Source organism: Asterias rubens, chromosome 11 (assembly GCF_902459465.1).
Source record: "Asterias rubens chromosome 11, eAstRub1.3, whole genome shotgun sequence".
NCBI lineage: Eukaryota > Metazoa > Echinodermata > Asteroidea > Forcipulatida > Asteriidae > Asterias > Asterias rubens.
In genome coordinates this window covers 4805638-4825337 of record NC_047072.1, presented here as the reverse complement: position 1 = coordinate 4825337, position 19700 = coordinate 4805638, and the positions used below count along the sequence as shown (strand labels likewise).

Below are 19700 nucleotides of genomic sequence, written 5' to 3'. Positions count from 1 at the left end.
GGTCGACCCAGGGAAGCTAAACGAACGCGCCCATAGATCTCGCGGCAATAATTTAAAATTGGATTGTTGTAATGCTTTCGATGTTGTACCACATTTTCACGAGAGAATTACGTGTCTCATTGTAATGTGTTTTGGGTGCTTGAGGCGCCGTTATTCGCCACATAATTGCTGCATTATGTAATTGTAGATGTAAAAGAGGTGTAGACTTATTGAGTTTAAGTAGAGGTTTGAAAACAGACGAGATCGTCAGCCATAGGGAGAAGCCCCCCCCCCCCCCCCCGAAAAAATAAATTACAAAAATCAACAAAAATCAACACAAATGTTCAGAATTGCTAGACCTTACAAATTAGTCGCATACAGTGTTACTGTTTTGCGATCAACCATATTTTTTTTTATAGCAACATGAAATAACAAAATTTGGGTTGAACTTGTGAGTGGGAAGAAAACAGTGACACACCATCCACTATTTTCAGCATAGAAAAACATTGTTTTGCGTTTTTTTTAGGTTTTCAGATGTTGTTTTCTCGAATATGACTTCATTTCAGAGGGAAATTGTTCACAGAAAAAAATTGGTTCTCGACTCCATAATGTTGTTTTCTCGAATATGACTTTATTTCAGAGGGAAATTATTCACAGAAAAAAATTGGTTCTCGACTCCATAATGAGAAAGCTACCTGGCTAAAATTAAATAATAATGTGTGTTGTATCCTTCTACCAATTCTGTGCATTACATTTGAGGGGGAGAAAGCTAAATCCCCTGGTTTGACGTTTTCATCTGAGTTTGGCTGAACAGTAATTTTGTAAATGTCTTTAATGCGGCATTAGGAAGTTTATGACTGCATGATTTGACTGTAAAATATTAATTGTAAAATAGAGTTAAGTTTTCCCTCTAATAGTGTGTTTTCTAAAGAAAATCTTCTTCTCAACTTTTTTAATACCTCCTTGAAGCAGTTTGTTAAAATGAAATATTTTGTCACCAAACTTGCTGAAATCATTTCAGTTGTAGATGTAATAATTTATAGATATGTAAAAGGATTATTATTATTTCCAAGATTTGTAATTATTTAATACCAAAAGGGACAACTCATACTAATTGACTAACACATTGTAATGCACGCGGCCGGTGGGCTGCACTGTTTACAATAATTTGTGCTGACAATGGTGCTGAATTTTTGTGAGTAGTTTTTAGAAATCTTCCATTCTTTAGGTGACAGATCTGGTATCGATTAGTATAAACCGAATTGAAAAATCGAATACTCTCACACAATCTGGAACATGTATAATAAATTCACGATAGACAATATTACTCGACTGATACCAAATATTCGACTGCATTGTCGAATAAGTAAACACTAAAAAACGTCAAACTCGAAGATCAGGTTTTGGTCAATATCTAAATTCAGAATTGCTACAGTCGATAACAGGTCTGAAAAGGTTATACTTTATTTAAATTACTATTCCTGTATTTATGATAATTTCATTAATATTCTTATATTCTCAAGAAATTACCTTTTTTATACTGCACCTAACTATTGGTTCGTTCTGGTAGAGGTTCTTGCATTGTGTTGGTTCACACTCTTTATTATTCATGAGTCATGAATATTTAAATATTTGCAACGCGCATTAACTCGCCAGACAACCTTCGCACTGAATACGTAGTTAGATAATGATGAATGTTTGTGAGAAGTATTGCATGATTTATGTAAATGAGTTTTTCCTGTTCGTGGTAGTTTTCGTACCCAGACAATCTTGCCCTTAAAATGCTTTTTAACCAGTTAACAAACAGTATTTTCAAATTCGACTTTCCAGACCTGAGGGGAAAATGATTTTTAGAAAAATGTACCATCGAACTTTAAGTACAAAACTGAAAGCATGGTTGGCAAAAAAAAGCTTTTAAACAGCCGCCAATCTTTAAAAAACAAACAAAAAAACGCATATTTCTCAAAGAAAGCTAGACCGGCTACCAAATCAGCGTTGTTTTTCTTAACAGGTCTGTAAAGTTGAGCTAGGAAATATATTTTAAACCAGAGCTTAGTTTGTGTGTTACTTTGAAATAACATTGTTTCAAGGTGCACATTCAAACAGTTCGTCCACGACATGTGCCATATTTTAACGTAGGAGTTAGCCATGCACGTAGTTTATTTGAAAAACCAAAATCTATACTTTTGATTTTGGGCTTCTATAATACCTCTTCTGATTACTTATTATTACTAAATATTATTTCCACTAACACACCTAAATCTTTTGACATAGTTGCAACTTTAGTTATTTTCTAGTGGAATAATCACATTATAACATAAGCAAATTGTATTGTAGCGAAGTGGTGTCCAAATGTTCAGTCTTATAGAGACAGTTATGGACCCATTTCAGAAACTGTGACACAGTCATTCTGCATCACACCATTAACGGTGTCAGATGCAATTGTGTCCGCCATGCAATACTGTCCGCTCCGGACACTTTTTCATATGCAATCGTGTCCGGGGCTATGCAAAAACCGTCCGGTGGACATTATTGTACGTGCAATAATGTCATCCGGATAGTATTGAGGAGCTCTGTGATCAATTTGACTACGATGTTAATCACAAACATATTGGGGTTCATTCTGATCCCTATATAGGCACGTACACATCTTCACTTGAAGTGGGTTACTGACCAAATTGCCAAGAACTTGCACACCAATATGTATGGAATGTTTTCAACCATTAATTTGTTTTCGATACTTTTCACCTTTAGAGATAAGGACAAAGGTGTGATTCTTACATCCATCAAAAGCCACCGAGATTAACAATTACAATATTCTTTTATTAGCTTCACTAACATAATTTGGTTCATCATTATTAGTTTTCATTATTTTATGTCCTGGGACGGTACTATAGTATTGTAAAAGAAGTGGTCAGTCATTCAAAAAAAAAGGAATATCACAAATTTCTCAAACTCATCCATTATTCGAAACACTCTGAAAATGTTGTTCAAACAAACCCAAAAGCAACACTCACACTCTGTCTTATGGCTGGCCATTCTTCTTACGAATTCGCCACAAATGTTTAAAAACATTGTGGTTAAAATAAAATCGTAGCTTCTCATAGTTGTTGTGGTGATGGAGTTCTTTTTTGTGTATAGCTCCATGGTGTGATTTAAAATCTTTAGTAAAAAGAAAAAGCTCAATTTATTCAAGGGACAGAGTTGGGGATACTAGGTGTGTATATTGGTAGCAAGTTACAAAGGTTTTAGTTTGTAGGGAAGACTTTAATAGTCTGGAATTCCAAGTAATCCACAGAAGGCTGGAAATCCCCAGGCTATTTTTGCCAAATGAAAGTTATATAATTTGAAAGCTGAAATTAGTTATCTTGAATAAAATGTTGATGTTGTGGGCAAACAGAACTGCAGTATGTGATTTGTTTTATTTCCCTTGAGTTATAATCTCTGTGTGGTGTATTAGAAATATTCCTTGGCCAGAACACCAAAAAATTGTGTATACAGGTTCCGGGGCCAACATACATGGCTTGGCATGTTAATTGTATAGTACCTGGCCGGTACAGTGCTCGTCACCGGTTCCTTATACAGGTTCCGGGGCCAACATACATGGCTTGGCATGTTAATTGTATAGTACCTGGCCGGTACAGTGCTCGTCACCGGTTCCTTACCCCACTTTTACTTAGCTTTACTTTACTGTAGATTTGGTAAAGCTATACTTTATCATTCCTGCTAAGCAGGTTTCATTTTGGGGCTCGGGTGTATTAGCTATAGTATCTCAATTCAAATGACCAATTGGTGTTCGTCACATTTCACCATAAACAATTTACATAAATGAAAAGGAAAAAAAATGAACCCATAATGGCACCGTCTTTGTGACCTTTGTGACGATTATTGTTAAAATATAGTTTAACAATTCCTAAATATTAGTCTAAAAAATTCCAGGTGTATACTCGATGTATATAAAAGGAAAGAGGAGCCAAATCATTCCAATGCCCATTGTCATAAGCGCCCATAGGTTTACCTTGTAAATCGTTTTACCTTAAAAAATGCTAAAAAGTAATCAATTTCTGCAATGATTCTTACTTTCATTTGTTTTATAAATAGTTTTTGGAATGTTGTTGCTTTTACTTGGATGAAATATTAAATTGATGAACAACATTAAAGCATGATGAGTATTTCTTGAGTCATTATGGTTAACTTAGTGCTAGCAATAAGCTGAGAAGTCAACCCTCCTTTTTTACGTGGTTAGAAAAGGTATTTGCTTAGCTGAATTTTCTGCTTAGCAGCTTTATGAAATTAGGCCTAGAGCTGTGGCAGAGGGCGGTGTTCTCTTTGGAAGCTCTGCAGTCGATTTCCCGAATCGCTAGGTTTAATCCTTTCTCTAGTTAGGATGAGTAAATCGTCCTAACTTAGGATAAATCTAAGTAAATCGTCCTAACTTAGGATAAATCTTAGGGTTTGCATGTCATGGTGCAAGGCTGGGACTCGTCCCAAGTCCTAAGATTAATCCTAAGTTAGGAAGAGTTTGGTGAAATCAACGGCTGGTTGATAGGTGGAAAAAGTAACAGATGTCATCACATGTTGTTAAACAGTCAAATATTGCCACAGACACAGTGTGTCATTTTTAGCAGGGGTAAAGACGACCACCTACGCACAGGTACCAGTCAAGAACTTCCAACGAACCTCTCCGAGAAGATGGAATCTACACATCAAAATATCTCCTGACGATGACTAGAGCAAGCTAGTCGAAACATTGAGACCAATTAAGAATTTACTCCGCAGTAGTGAAGTGATGTAACTAGAGCAAGCTAGTCGAAACATCCTCGATAGTGGAGAGAAGTCCCCCCGATCCACTTAAGCCAAAGTAGTTTTGTACCTTCCACCCAAGGTAGTAGTTTATAAGCAGGACAGTTCTTTTCAGAACTGAGAAGTCTCCCGAATTCCGAAAATCTTTCTTGTCGGGGTAGTAGAATATAAAAAGTAAGACAATTTCTCAGAAGAACATAGTCTACCTGGCAAGTAGATACACACATGGTGTTACCGCAAACTAAATATATACACATATCAACACTTGTGATTTCAACAATGTCTGTAATCAATAATTGCTATACCTGTTGTCATCACTCATTGATGGTCATATAGGCTGGTCAGGGTGGAAGGCAGTAGCGGAGTCGCTTGGGGGATGTAAGCTTCGGCTAAAACACCATACAGTCAAGGTAAAACATCAGTCAATTCATTCATTTCAGAGGTACTAGATTTGAGTTAACACTATGGAATCTGAAAGAGTTCAAAATAGCCCTGAACAATTGTGTAAACTGAAAGGGGGCACCCCTTTCACCTCAGAGCTATCCCCCCCCCCCCATAAAAAGGGAGATCTAGTAAAATGCATAAATGAATGTTGCAAATTAGTAACATATAATTTAAGTAACTTTTTGTATATTGAACAAAGGCTGAACAAAGGCTGAAGTGGTGTGGTAAAAATTTCTACTGAAACATTTCACTGGGCACCAAAGCAATGGCCAGGGAGGCATGGGGCCAATTGCTTCCATCAACACATCAAGTATCAGGCTGGTATACTGCATTTAACAAGCTAAAGTTTTCAATTTTTTTATCACAAGCAACTTTTAAAGCAATCGCACAACATCGGTAAACAGTATTGTCCAAAGGCCCACACTTCGTGTATCACAACTTATATATAAAACAACAAACTTGTGAAAATTTAGGCACAATCGGTCATCGGAGTCAGGAGAAAATAACGGGAAAACCCACCCTTGTTTCGGCATGTTTTGCCGTGTCATGACATGTGTTTAAAATAAATCTGTTATTCTCAATATCGGGAAATTAAAATTGTTTAAAGTTTTCTCAAAAAGTAAAGCATTTCATGGAATAATATTTCAAGGGAAGTCTTTCACCATTACCTTCTGTAAACCCTGTAAGTTATTTGTAAATCTGTGAACTTTTAATTTTTGTTCTGTTCAGAAAGTGTCCAATGGCTTTAAATGAGTCAGTTTAGACTTTGAAAACTTTGAAAGGATACATCGCCATACTCAGTTGGTCCAGCTGAAATCATGAAGAATAACAATTAAACATTAAAGCCGATTCAAACGATTCTTATAAATATTTATTAGGGGCATCGTTATCTTAAGGAGGGGTTAATTTATTGAAACAAGGTAGTGGGGTTGAATTTTGAAGTTTGAGTAATATAAACATTCCCGAAACATGGCTCAATGGTCTTAGTTCCCCCTTATTCTAGACCCAGAACCCTCCCAGATCTTACACAGACTCTGTGCATCACCAGAAATTATACAAAACTACAGGTTGGGTGACAATGTGAACTATTTCTTTGTCTTTTCAAGAATATTGGAAGGCTCAAGGTGATTTCAAGGAAAATCCTGAAGTCAGGAACAATCCTGAGAACTTGCATGTCCATGTATTTGTTATGCATGTCGCCAGACACACAAGGCCTGAAGGCCACTTCAAGGTGTGGGCTACAATTATTTTTTTCCAGAGGCCGTTGCCACCCACTCCTAGGGCCGAAACAGGGTTACCCCTTTTACAGTCCATACGGATGTACGCTTGGGTATCATCAGTCCGAAATCTGGCCGATAAAGCAGAAAGCACTACCTCCCCAATTTGTATGATGTGATCATCAGCCATTTTGTTATAGTCACCATCAGCCAGTTTTAAAACTTTATTCTTCTCGCATTCTCAATGCATCCATACTCTTTTTGTTTTGTTCTTTGAACCTGTTTGTCTTGTTTCTGAGGGAGGGGGGGTGGGAAATAATGACCCCTTGGGTCCCTGACTCTGAATTTCGAAGAAATTTCTCATCTCATTATCCATTTGAAGAATAAGCACGTTAAAAGGATAATCCTTTCATCCACCTGCAAAGATTTGCAAATCCCTTTAGGCTTTTCTGTTGGGGTAGGATTATAACGACAAATAGAGCATTTTTTCCGCCGATAAACTTACGTTTGAAAGAAGATGGTCCATATTCTGGCTAGCAGTGTCAATTCCTTCTTTAGTATTTGCACTAAAATAATATGAAAGTAAAAGGAACTTAAATGTTAACATTGTTGAAACCAATAGTGTGTTGGGTCGCCAAACTTTGTCAAAAGCACTACAGATTATCGCTGTATTGGATTTGTTGTAACACCAAGTGTGTATCTTTGTCAAAAGCACTACAGATTATCGCTGTATTGGATTTGTTGTAACACCAAGTGTGTATCTTTGTCAAAAGCACTACAGATTATCGCTGTATTGGATTTGCTGTAACACCATGTGTGTATCTTTGTCAAAAGCACTACAGATAATCGCTGTATTGGATTTGCTGTAACACCATGTGTGTATCTTTGTCAAAAGCACTACAGATAATCGCTGTATTGGATTTGCTGTAACACCATGTGTGTATCTTTGTCAAAAGCACTACAGATAATCGCTGTATTGGATTTGCTGTAACACCATGTGTGTATCTTTGTCAAAAGCACTACAGATAATCGCTGTATTGGATTTGCTGTAACACCATGTGTGTATCTTCTTCTTGGGTAGATTATGTTCTTTTGAGCACTTGTCTTGCTATTTTACAACAATGGAGTAGATTTTTCAGAATACGGGAGACTTCTCTACTGCCGCAGAGTAGATTTCCGGAATTCAGCAAACTTCTCAGTTCTGAAATAGAATTGTCATGCTTAATAACTACTACCTGGGCAAAAGCTAGGAAATCAGCCAAACTACTATTTTTGCGAACGAGGGGACTTTGTTATTAACTTCGTTATTAACTTCACTACTGCAGAGTTAATTCTTAATGGTCTCAATGTTTCCACAAGCTTGCTCTAGTCATCGTCAGGAAACCAAATGTACAAAAATATACAAAAACGCAAACCAAATAAATAAAGTTTGTTAAGTTTGAATGACTTCTTGGCTGCAAGACTCACCCTGCATTTTGGATGTCCGACTCCATCTTGAAATGCATCCTCCCAAGTTTCTCCTGGAGGTCTCGGACATTGTTCATCTTCTCAAAAGAACAGTGCTCATCTTAAGAAACAAATAAAATAACATTGACTTTTATGTTTATGATGAAAAAAGAACTTAATGTGTTTTGCTAATCATGATCTCTGCAAAAGATAACTGTTAAATTGTCCCCTGACACTGCTATACTCTCACACCCACTTTTGCAACTTGGAACGGAGATTGCTTGTAGCCTGACACTTTTGTCAGTCGAAGCCGGGAACGGGAATAAAGAAAACCATTTCTAGAATTTACCAGTTTTGGTTATGTAGGCCTATTAACCAAGTCTTAAAAACTACACATTGGAGGAAATGGCTGTTAGTTACACATCCACCCTCACTTTGCTTTTTTGATCTGCAAAGGTAAAACCATTGTTAACCACCTGCGTCCCTCCGCAGCTAATAAGCTGGACTTCACAATGGTCGACCGATCGCAGTATGGTAAATCAGCCCAAACAGTGACTTTTTTGAAACTCACCAAAAGCACTGAGTTTGCCTGTCTCAAACTCTCTCATGAGTTGTAGCAGACCATCTTGCATGTTTTGCACATCGTCAACGTTGGTGATGAAACTGTGCTCCTTACATGGTCTATCAGTGTCCAACATGTTGCCTCGACTTTTCTTCCTCCCCTAATCATTCAAGAAATTCATATTTATCAAGAGGAATTAATATTTATTAAGAGGACTAATGAATAATACTAAGATGACCAATTCCGTTTGAAAACGAATGCTCCATTGATTCAGCATTCAAAAGTCAAAAAGAGTAGTTCAATTTCACCAGTTTAGCATTCACTGGTCAGAATATGATCATTCAATTTCATTAGGCTGCGCGACTCCTTCAATTTCGTAAAAGCCAGCAGCAAGAGCTGGTCAACCATTCAATTTCATCAAGTGTACAAAGGTAGTTAAAATTTAAGTTCAGAATGGTCTAAGTCCAGTCTTGAATGCAATAGAATGACTTAAACTAATATGAACATGATGAATGAGAAAAACAAAATCATGTGTGCACAAAAACCGATTTGAATGCATTAATAGTATAAATAAGTATTTTAAGAAAGATACAGCTTACCAGCTTGCTTACCAGGGAGACTTTAAAAAATCTGAATTCAGATAAAAGTCAGAACTATCTCATTCCTGTAGCCGATTTCACGAAACGCTAGGATTAATCCTAACTCCAGTTAGGACGAGTAACCCGTCCTAACTTAGGATGGGTTCAATGCGTCCCACGTACTAGGATACAAAACTGAACCCGTCCTAAGTCCTAAGATTAATCCTAAGTTAGGAAGAGTTTGGTGAAATCGACGGCAGGTTCGCTAGAGGTCTTACCTTTGTTTTCTTAGTCTGTTCAGCCGGTGTGCTTTGACTCGCTGGTCCCCCTATGTGCTTCATCTGTGGCATGGCCCACATACCAGGTTGTTGCACATGATGGACCTGTGTTGTTGTGGCTGACCCATGGCCAATTCCACCAAGGCTACCTCTCTGCTCTCGTAGGGGTGGAGGATACTTGGAGTGGGAGGAGGTGACGGGGACGTGAGGGGAAGGAAGAGAGGGTCCGCTTAGACTGTGTCGGCTCCCTAAACACATCAGACAGAAGTGTTTTAGAATCGACAATTATGTACAAAATTAATGCACAACAAATAGTATGTTACTTTCCCGCCACGACTAGTCGCCCAGGTCTAATACATAGCAAGCACAGAATAATTAAAGGCATGGACACTATTGGTAAATACTCAAAATACTTGTTAGCATAAAAATTTACTTGGTAACAAGCAATGGAGAGCTGTTGATAGTATAAAACATTGTGAGAAACAGGTCCCTCTGAACGTAGTTTTCGAGAAAGAAGTAATTTTCCACTAAAATATTTGAATTTGTATCCAAATCAAGCATAATATGAAAGCACACAACTTCGTGTGACATTGTTTTTTTCTTTCTTTCCATTATTATTTTGCAACTTCGACAACCAATTGAGTACAAATTTTCACAGGTTTGTTATTCTGTGCATATGTTGAGATACAAGACTGGTCTTTGACAATTACCAAAGGTGTCCAGTGTCTCCAAGTACATGGGAGAAATACAGCAGAATTAGAAGACAGGTTTTGGGAAATCTTACCTGGCTGATTTTTCTGGTGCTGATGATGTAACAAGGCACTGCTTATTTGATGATGTGAGGATGGCACACTTCCTGTGAGCGACGCAGGTCGATGGGCACGATTGGTTTCAGAGAGGGACATGTAGCCACGACCCCCAAGCTGTGGGCTGCCATGGAGTGCCCTGTTGGACATTATGATTACTGGGATGGCAGACCCTCAGGTAGACAGACCCTCAGGTAGGGTGTGACCCTTAGGTAGGGTGTGACCCTTAAGTAGGGTGTGACCCTTAGGTAGGGTATGACCCCTATGTAGGGTGTAACCCTTAGGTAGGGTGTGACCCTTAGGTAGGGTGTGACCCTTAGGTAGGGTGTGACCCTTATGTAGGGTGTGACCCTTATGTAGGGTGTGACCCTTAGGTAGGGTGTGACCCTTAGGTTGGGTGTGACTCTCAGTAGGGAGGGACCCTCAGGTAGGATGTGACGTGACTGTGAAAGACAAACTCTCGCAGGATATTATGTAACACTCAACTCTGTTGATGAAAAGATTTGAAATCAATTGAAAAAAACGAATGCAACAATAAACTTCCTTCCCCCATCTCTGTTCTCTAATGTCAACAAAACTTTGTGTTTAGTTTTAGTTCAGTGTTTAGGTCCTTCGTCTATTTGTTTTAAAGTGTTTATCATTGCTATGCAGATGATATCCAACTTTATCTGTCAGTAGACCCTCAACAACATCAGTCTGTAATCTTTAATCTGTAATCTGTAGTCTGTAATCTTGGCATTATCTTTGATTCGTCACTATCCATGGAACCCCACGTGACAACAATTTCCAGATCAGTTTGCATGTCAATCCGTAACATTGGACACATTCGGAAATATCTTGACAAACACACCACTGATAATACTTGTTCACGCTTTCATCACTTCCAAAATCGATGGGCAATTCACTGCTTTTTGACATCAGGAGAAACCAACTAAAACGTCTGCAGCGTCTACAAAACATCGCTGCCAGATTAGTTTCTCTCACCAGTAAATATTTCCACATCACTCCTGTATTACAGGATCTCCACTGGCTGCCAATATCACACAGGATTCAGTACAAACTTGCTCTATTCATTTTCAAAATTCTTCACAACAATGCTCCAGAATACCTCATCAACCTCATCCACCCATACACCTCAGCACACACCGGACTGCGTTCTAATGAGCTCATGATGCTTCATCAGCCCAGAACTTCCACTCTTTGGGGCAATAGGTCATTTTCTGTGGCATCAGCCCGGGTGTGGAACCAACTCCCACTGACTGTCAAATCATCTCCATCCATCACAACATTCAAGACAAACTTAAAATCTCACGTGTTCTAACAAGCATACTCACACAATCCTCAGTCCTAATTTGTCTTTCACTCCTCAAGCGCCATGAGCGCCTTCCTGAGGCGGATACCGGCGCTCTATTAAGTGTTCTTTATAATTATTATTATTATTATTATTATTATTACTTAAATTACTTTTTTAATACGTGCGTGTGCATTGAGACATATTTTTAAAAATTTGTTTGTACTATGCGTATGCGTGAACGGCGGGCAATGAAATGGACAGTGCACACACACTCCTGCACTGCCTTGTAACACCCCTTTCACAAATGGTTTAGTCCAACTCGGTAACGGCTCGGCAATTCGTCGATCCAGTAGGCTGGTGCCCGACGGTACAGCGCCGGTGACCAACAAATATTTTGCATTGACGTTGAGCTAATTATTGTATTGAGAAGTCAAAAAACGTGTGATGCAACAAAAATCGACCTGGTGAGTACCGAGCAGAAAATTGCATTTTTTTTGAAGATTTTTTTATTTATTTTTTTTTTTTTATTTTAATTTCACTCAACAAAAAGGCAATGCAAGCATTTAATGTATGTATATTTAATTGAGTGTGTGTGATAAGTTTTGGGTGTGTAGTACAATTTACAAAGGAAACTTGAGTTATTGATGACAAACAAAAGTAAAATGTTAGTATAGCTTAAGGAGGCCCAAAAGAAAATGTATTAATAATGTGTTAGTAGAACCCTAACGGACACAAAAGACAGACAGACATTAAAATACTAGACAAAACTAGCACTGAACAGGACATGTGTACTGTAAAGTGCAAGTGTAAAAGTACACAACTCCCATCCATATCCCATTCATACACCCATACCTTTCCCCTATATGTTGTAGTTTTACACCACCTATAATATCAAACTTTGATTCAATCAAAGAATTGCCCATAAAGAATTGCCTATATTTGCTCCGCCGACATCCTTTTTGAAGAACCCTGATGGCATATCATACGTAACTGGTCAATACGTTTTCATTTCATTTAACCATGATTGAATCGTAAAACAAAGCCCTTGATTACAAATATTCCTGTCATATAAACTCCCCAATCACCGACAATGTATATTCACAATTTACTGTTTTGTTCATTTTAAAAACAACACACAATTATTTAGTTTACCTGCCAATTATTCAGCCCCACCTCGCAGCCGTATTCTGCATCTTTTGGTTCCGACTGATGATGTTTACAATGCATTTGGAGCGCGCCCTCGTGTGGCAAAGAACTACTAGTAGACTGGTCCCTAGTCCGGTCCTCTGTCTTTATCCGCCGTATACAGCTGCGACTCACGGCTATAGCGCTACGGACTGTGGCTAGATAATTTCTGAGTCAGTCGAAGTAAACGACTTCCTTAGCAACACCCTTGAGTAATCGTAGCCTTTACCGTAGAAGCGCCTATATTTTCGTCTCATGAATTTCCAAATTAAATTTACAACACTTGAAAGGTCTTTTTACGAAATTTGCGAATTAATAATACTGACAAACTTTAATTTGTTTTAACCCCCTTATCTTTAAAAAATGCCCTTAAAGGCAGCGGACACTATTGGTAATTACTCAAAACATTTATTGGCATAAAACCTTTCTTGGTAAAGAGTAATGGGGAGAGGTTGATAGTATAAAACATTGTGAGAAACTGCTCCCTCTGAAGTGACGTAGTTTTCGAGAAAGACGTAATTTTCAACGAATTTGATTTCGAGACCTCAAGTTTAGAATTTGAGGTCTCGAAATCAACCATATAAAAGCACACAACTTCGTGCGACAAGGGTGTTTGTTTACTTCATTCATATCTCGCAACTTCAACGACCATTTGAGCTCAAATTTTCACAGGTTTGTTATTTTATGCATTATTATGTTTAGATACACCAATTGAGAAGACTGGTCTTTGACAATTACCAATAGTGTCCAGTGTCTGATCTTTAATAGGGCCTAGGCCGAAGTGTGCAATTAACTGATCCTTGAATGGACCATTATTTCCAACACATCTGATAGACTAAGGTAAAGTAAAACATTTTTTACTTCTAAGTGACTTTCATGCAAAGTAATTTCGAATCATTTAGTTACCCACTGATTGATTTATTTCCATTAAGCCAAGCTCTTAAGGGCGTCGCAATACCCCGACACTGAGTGAAAGTATGATGGTGAAAGTGTTAAAGGCAGTGGACCCTGTTGGTAAATCAAAATAATGTTTAGCAACTGCTTGGTACGAGTAATGAGAGGTTAATAGTATAAAAGATTGTGAAAAACGGCTCCCTCTGAAGTGACGAAGTGCTCGAGAAAGAAGTAATTTTCCCACGAATTTGATTTCGAAACATCAGAATTAGAGAGGTCTCGAAATCAAGCATCTGAAAGCACACAACTTCGTGTGACAATGGTGTTTATTCTTTCATCTCGCAACTTCGACGACCAATTGAGCTCAAAATTTCACCAGGTTTGTTATTTGTATGCATTAGTTGAGACACACGGTGTTGGGAAGACTGGTCTTTGATAATTTACCAAAAGTGTCCATTGTCTTTAAAACGAAATTTCCAACAATAATATCATGTAGAAATACCCCGCGTCTCTTTTTGCAGCTTCCGGGAACGTAGGCACACACTATGTGTTGATGTAAACAATTTGGGACTTATTATAATTACATTCCCCGTTGTATTTTTAATAGGATTTATTAGGACTTCAACTCAGTGTAACAAACTATTTACTTTACAAAAGCGGGCTGTTCGAATAATTTCTAATGCTGGTTATCGTGATCATTCAGCTCCACTTTTTGAACAATTTAAACTTCTAAAACTAAATGATCTTTATCGCCTTAACTTAGGTAAGTTTATGTATAAATACAACTATAATGCATTACCCTCTTGTTTTAACTCTGTCTTTACCTTAACTTCAAATATTCATTCGTATGATACTCAAAGTACTCGTAAGAAAAATCTTTATGTCCATTTCAACAGAACATCTTTATTTAGAAATAGTCTTGTCCAACGTGGTACTGGAATAGTCTCGGTGATTCACTTAAATCTGCACTTACTTTGTCAAAATTTGCAAAAAAATTAAAAGCAGTCCTTAATTCTTAGTTAAAGTTATGATATATTTTCCGGATGATATTTGTCTTTGTACCCATACATGTACATGTTTTGTATGTAAGTCAGTGTTGTGGTAGTCTGTTGGTGTATTTGTTTGTTTTGTTCGTTTTTTGTCTGTCCGTAGGTACGGGAACAAAAGCCTTGCTTCACCCTAGGCCTATATGTTGTCCTGTTTGTCATTATTTACTCAACTTCCGTGTAAATTGTTATTGTCTTTACTTCATCTGTGGTTTGCCATTATTTATTCATTACCATGTATATTAACTTTAATGATGTACACAAATGTAACTTTATGGCAACATTGAAATAAATGTATTGAAATGAAATGAAATAACACTTTTGGTATCAAGATGAACGTTTCATAGCCAATGTTTTGATCAATCTAAGAACAATTGGATTCAAATGTCATTATTCCAATTAGGGGGTGATACATTCTTCAAGTCTAGGGAACTGCTTCATGCTTTGAACCGATCGATAGCATCCCACATTTCCTTAGTTAGTCTGGTTCCTTCGTCGTCTCCACTGTAGTCAAGACAGTCAGCATTCCACATGCCAACACCCCGTAGATTCTGGCTCTTAGCGTATTGGTAACGAAGTGATAAACTGAAGGCATCGTCATACCAAACTTGCCGTATCTTGCCGGTTCCTTCATCCTAATACGTATAAGAAACATCAACATGAACCGTTAAATAACTGGTGGACCTAATTGTCACGACAATGTCAACAAGGCATAATTCTTAGCACAAAGGGGAACTGGAAATGGCTTTTCAGTGACTTCGAGTTTTTTGTACGAAAGAAGACAGAAAGTAAAATCCCCATGAACTGCACGGAGTCTTGCCTCCAAAAAGCCGAGGCAAACGAATAGATTCGGCAACGAGACAGGCCAGACTTGTCTTTTCAATGCAGCGTTAAACTGGATGGGTCGGGTCATACATGGCAATGACACCATTGGGTGCTATTTGTTGTAATGAACCATTCATTTGGGGGCATTTTTGTTGAGCTATCTTGGTGGGTGTCCAAAGAGAAAGGGTGCCCGGCTAATACTTTCATTTGGGAAACAAAGGGGGATGGGGTGGAGGAGCATCACACCTTTTGGAGTTTCTGCCCCAGCGAGGGGGAAGAACCCACAAGGCCAGAGCAGTCAGTTATTCTATTTTGCTCATATAGGAAGACCCTATTATCTATGACATGTCTACTGTTTTATTAAAAACAAAAAATACTGACTAAAGTTAACAGTGGTATAATGTCATTTAACAGTGGTATGTCATTTAATAGAGGTGAACAAAAAAACCACGGGCATATTTCTCGGGTCCCACGACCTTTGCTATTCTAGAGCAGTATCTGTTATTATTATTATTATTATTATTATTATTATTTTTGAGCAGTGTCTAGTTGACATGACAAAGGGGTCGTGGGTTCGAAACACACCGAGTAAAAAAATATGCCTGTGATTTTTTTGTCTTACATAATTCGGGTAAATACTGAGTATACAGTGCTAATTATGTCACCTTGTAGTTGAAAAATGGCGACTGAAATGTTTCGTTGTAAAGCCGTCCGGTGGTTGAGTTTTTGAGTAAATCTGTTATCTGACTGAAGTATAAGTAGGTCATGACACCCCCGTATCTCGTGGCATCATTGAGAACGGAACAGATGTTGTCCTGGAAGAGAAAAAAACCGTTTATAATTATACAAGCAGGCCTGATACTTCACGGAGGCATCGAAGAGGATTGCCTCCATACCCCCCTGGTCATTGCATTGGTGCCCTTGAATTGCTCCACTAGAAACTTACAATTTACTCACAGGGTGCCATTTTTATGGAGGAATGGTCCATGCCTTTTCCCGGGGAAAATGCCTTATAGGTGCCCTTGTCCTTTCAAAAGCGAAGCACACTGGCCTGCTGAAAAGAATTATGTTTGCAAAAACAGTGTCTCAGTGTTAATGAACCGATGATTAGAATAGTAGGGTTATTCTTTATTAGCACAACTCTCTAAATGCAAAGTGAAAAAAACACTCTCTGGAAGAGCAAGAGGGACAACTCTTTTTCGTGTGGTCTTCCACTCTTTTAGATTGAAGTTTGAATCATTTTGAGTGATTTTTACTCTGTCCTGGAGTGAAACCCCTCTAAAAGAGTGAAATAACCACCACTCTTTTTAAAGAGCCGTATGAGGGACAACTCGAAATGTAAAGAGTGCTGTTGTTTACTCTATTTACATTTAAGGAGAATACGATTGACATTAAATTTTTAACTTCTTAAAATTCCCCCGTCAGATTGACCCTGATTCTGGAGAGGTTCTGACCCACTTCTGGGTCACGCTGCAATGTGATTTTAACTCTAATTCTGCATAAGATTGACCTAATTCCTGTGTCATAAGACCGATTCGGGATTACACTGACTCAAAACGTGTCTTCTGAAACCGTGTGGGACATTATCAAAATGTAGTCCCTACTATGTTTTTATAGCACAAACCGTTGCTTCATATTCAAGTAATAAGCAACGCTAATCCATGAAAACTGGACCAGCAGATAACTTTATAAAAAAAAAAAAAAAAAAAAAATTCTAGTTTATCAGTAGAGCTGTCACCTCAACTTCCGTAGAGTGCTAAGTGACACCAGTAGTCAACAAACAAACCTGAAGTATGTGGGTGCAAGTCCAACTGTAGCCGTACCACGGAACGGCGAGTACCAGCTTATCGGCTGGTATCCCATCAACAATGAATGACTCCACCGCTGAAAAGTAGAAGAAGATCTTGGAAAGTAAATATTTAATACCATGCCTCAAATACCATACAAAATATCTTATAGTGCAATTCAACATTATTTGACGGGTTCCAGTTTGATTTTTATCAACGTGAAATCTAAACCTCTTCAACAAACAAAAATGATAATCGCCTTATATACGTGATTTAAATGCTATGTTATATGTTTCTAATAGGCCTACTGTTTTTGAGCCTGCAATGGTTATACTATGGGGGCATGGGAGTACTGCACAATCAGGCGCTATGTGGACAGTGATATTGGTTGCGAAACTGTCAGTTGTGGTGGTGCCATGTGGTTAATGACATTGTTGTAGTCGAGTCATTGTACCGAGTCCGATTCCAAGACTTTGGTGTCAGAGGGGGAGTCCGAGTCCCGAGTCATACAACACTGGGGTGGTCTCTCTTTTGAGTTATGTTTTTGGACTCAATATCAGACAGTTCTTTATCTTTGTCTTCTACTTCTTCCTAATACAAGTGTACAGTCCTCACATGTGAGTATTAAATATCGATAAGGGGCATACTGTACCCCGTATGAAGACTGCAATGGTTTGGTTGTATCTGTTCTTCAAAATACCCATGAACAAAACTTGGATGCTTATATTTTGTTTTCACTGATTTATGCATTGCTGTGGTAAATAAATGCACCTACGTGAGTGCTGTGAAAACGCCAACATGGCACCGGTTTCTTAGCCCATCAACTGCAAGCCGACCCCTCCCAAAAACTGACAGCTATACATTCTAAAGGAACCTCACCTACTTTGACCAGCTTCATAGGGTCATTGGATTTCGCGATTGGGCCAAGCCCTCCCATGTTGTACTCCATCAACACAATGAAATCACAGGAGGATGCTAGAGATGTGTAGTCATAGCAACGACCTGCTGGACATCCCGGATACGGAAATGTGTCAAAGGTCACCTGCAAGTCAAAGGTAAAAGTAGTACTATTTCGTCAGTGTATACAGTGGGAACAGTCATTATATTTGGGCGATTGTTGAGAGTGTCGATTGACAATAATAACCCATTGTACAACTACAAAAAACTGGGTCGTTAAAAAAAAATAACACCATGGGTGTTGCCACAAACACCAACCTAGAATACAAAATTAAACCTCAGGGTGTTAAAAATAATACACATTTCTGCCAGAAAAATTCAATTGGTGTTATGTTTTTTGAGACGATATTATGATGTAGATTTTAATTCTATCTATATTAATCATGTGACAAAACATGGTACCAATTTTACACCCCACTTTTTACAGTGTATAAGAGAGTTATGTATCTATAACAATGACTTCTTGCTAAGTAGATGCAAAGTTTCATAAGACCTGTAAGCAGACGTTTTTTTTTATTTACAGAGGGCCATTAGCAGTAGTACCCTTTAATAAACACTGCTTTAAAGGAACACGGTGCCTTGGATCGGTCGAGTTGGTCTTTGAAAAGCGTTTGTAACCGTTGTTTAATAAAAATGCATAATATGGGTAGAAAGATGTTTTAAAGTAGAATACAATGATCCACACAGGCACACCTCGAAATTGCACGGTTTTCCTTTTACCTCGTCGACTAATCGGCCATTTTAGGGAGTCAAATTTTTGACTCCCACAAATTGCCGACCGTGTTTTTTCGCAAAGTAAAAGAAAAACCACGCAATATCGAGGCAAATTTGTGTGGATCATTGTAATCTACTTTTAAAACATCTTGCCAACCATATGCATTTTATAACAAACGGTTATAAACATTTTTTATAGACCAACTCGTCCGATCCAAGGCAACGTGTTCCTTTAAGCACACTTGAGCTTGCCGGTGGTTCTTGTTAACAGTTTACGAATGACGCAACAATGCAATGAACACGATCTGTCAAATCTATTTGATTGTAATGAAATACAAGCACACAGTTTTTACCACTAATAAAAAAGGGCCCCTACCCCTGATGCACCTTTAATGGTATCACATAATGACTTGTGAGAGTAGGTCTTTCAGAGAACCCGTTACGAAACGACTATTATAATAATATACTTTTTTTTTCAAAATCAACCAGTAATGTTCGTAACGTTTTCTTTACTCTTACTCCGGCTATAGCAAAAAATGAAAAATAAAAAATGCCAAGCCTACATGGTACGTGTTTCATTTGGCAAACTCATTTTGGCTTAAATCAAAGTGTCTATCAATGCACTCAATATGCACACTTCGCAACGATGACCCGCAACATACGGTAGCCGTTTGCAAGGTTTAACACTTATTAAATTATTTCTTAGAATCAATAATTAGGCCAGTCCTACACGAGTCAAATTATAACACAGCTTGAATGTAAACCTGGAGGCCACACTAAATATTTCACACTGGTACAACAAATTCAATACGTTGTCCCAGTTGATGATATTTCCTGCGAGAATACTTTTTTGTTCTTGTACAATTTCCATTCCAGTGTCCTATA

At 38.1% G+C, this 19700-nt stretch overlaps 2 protein-coding genes across 2 annotated transcripts in view; both read right to left on the bottom strand.

Annotated features, from left to right (window-relative positions):
* Window positions 1-2761: 2761 nt before the first annotated feature.
* Window positions 2762-12612, bottom strand: LOC117296417 (coiled-coil domain-containing protein 28B-like). Its single transcript, XM_033779324.1, has 8 exons — window positions 12560-12612; window positions 10092-10600; window positions 9308-9555; window positions 8461-8611; window positions 7911-8010; window positions 6949-7009; window positions 6014-6036; window positions 2762-5171 (listed from the first exon to the last, which is right to left on the bottom strand). Exons 2-8 carry the CDS (start codon window positions 10261-10263, stop codon window positions 5111-5113), a joined length of 816 nt encoding a protein of 271 aa, XP_033635215.1. The 5' UTR covers window positions 10264-10600; window positions 12560-12612; the 3' UTR covers window positions 2762-5110.
* A 1201-nt stretch (window positions 12613-13813) lies between these two features.
* The window catches only part of LOC117296973 (di-N-acetylchitobiase-like), a 10895-nt gene continuing 5008 nt past the window's right edge, over window positions 13814-19700 (bottom strand). The window contains exons 4-7 of the mRNA XM_033780075.1: window positions 18024-18186; window positions 17144-17241; window positions 16023-16172; window positions 13814-15167 (exon numbers count right to left, since the gene is read on the bottom strand). Coding sequence (XP_033635966.1) covers window positions 14970-15167; window positions 16023-16172; window positions 17144-17241; window positions 18024-18186 — 609 coding nt within the window. The 3' untranslated portion in view covers window positions 13814-14969. The remainder of the gene's footprint in view (window positions 15168-16022; window positions 16173-17143; window positions 17242-18023; window positions 18187-19700) is intronic.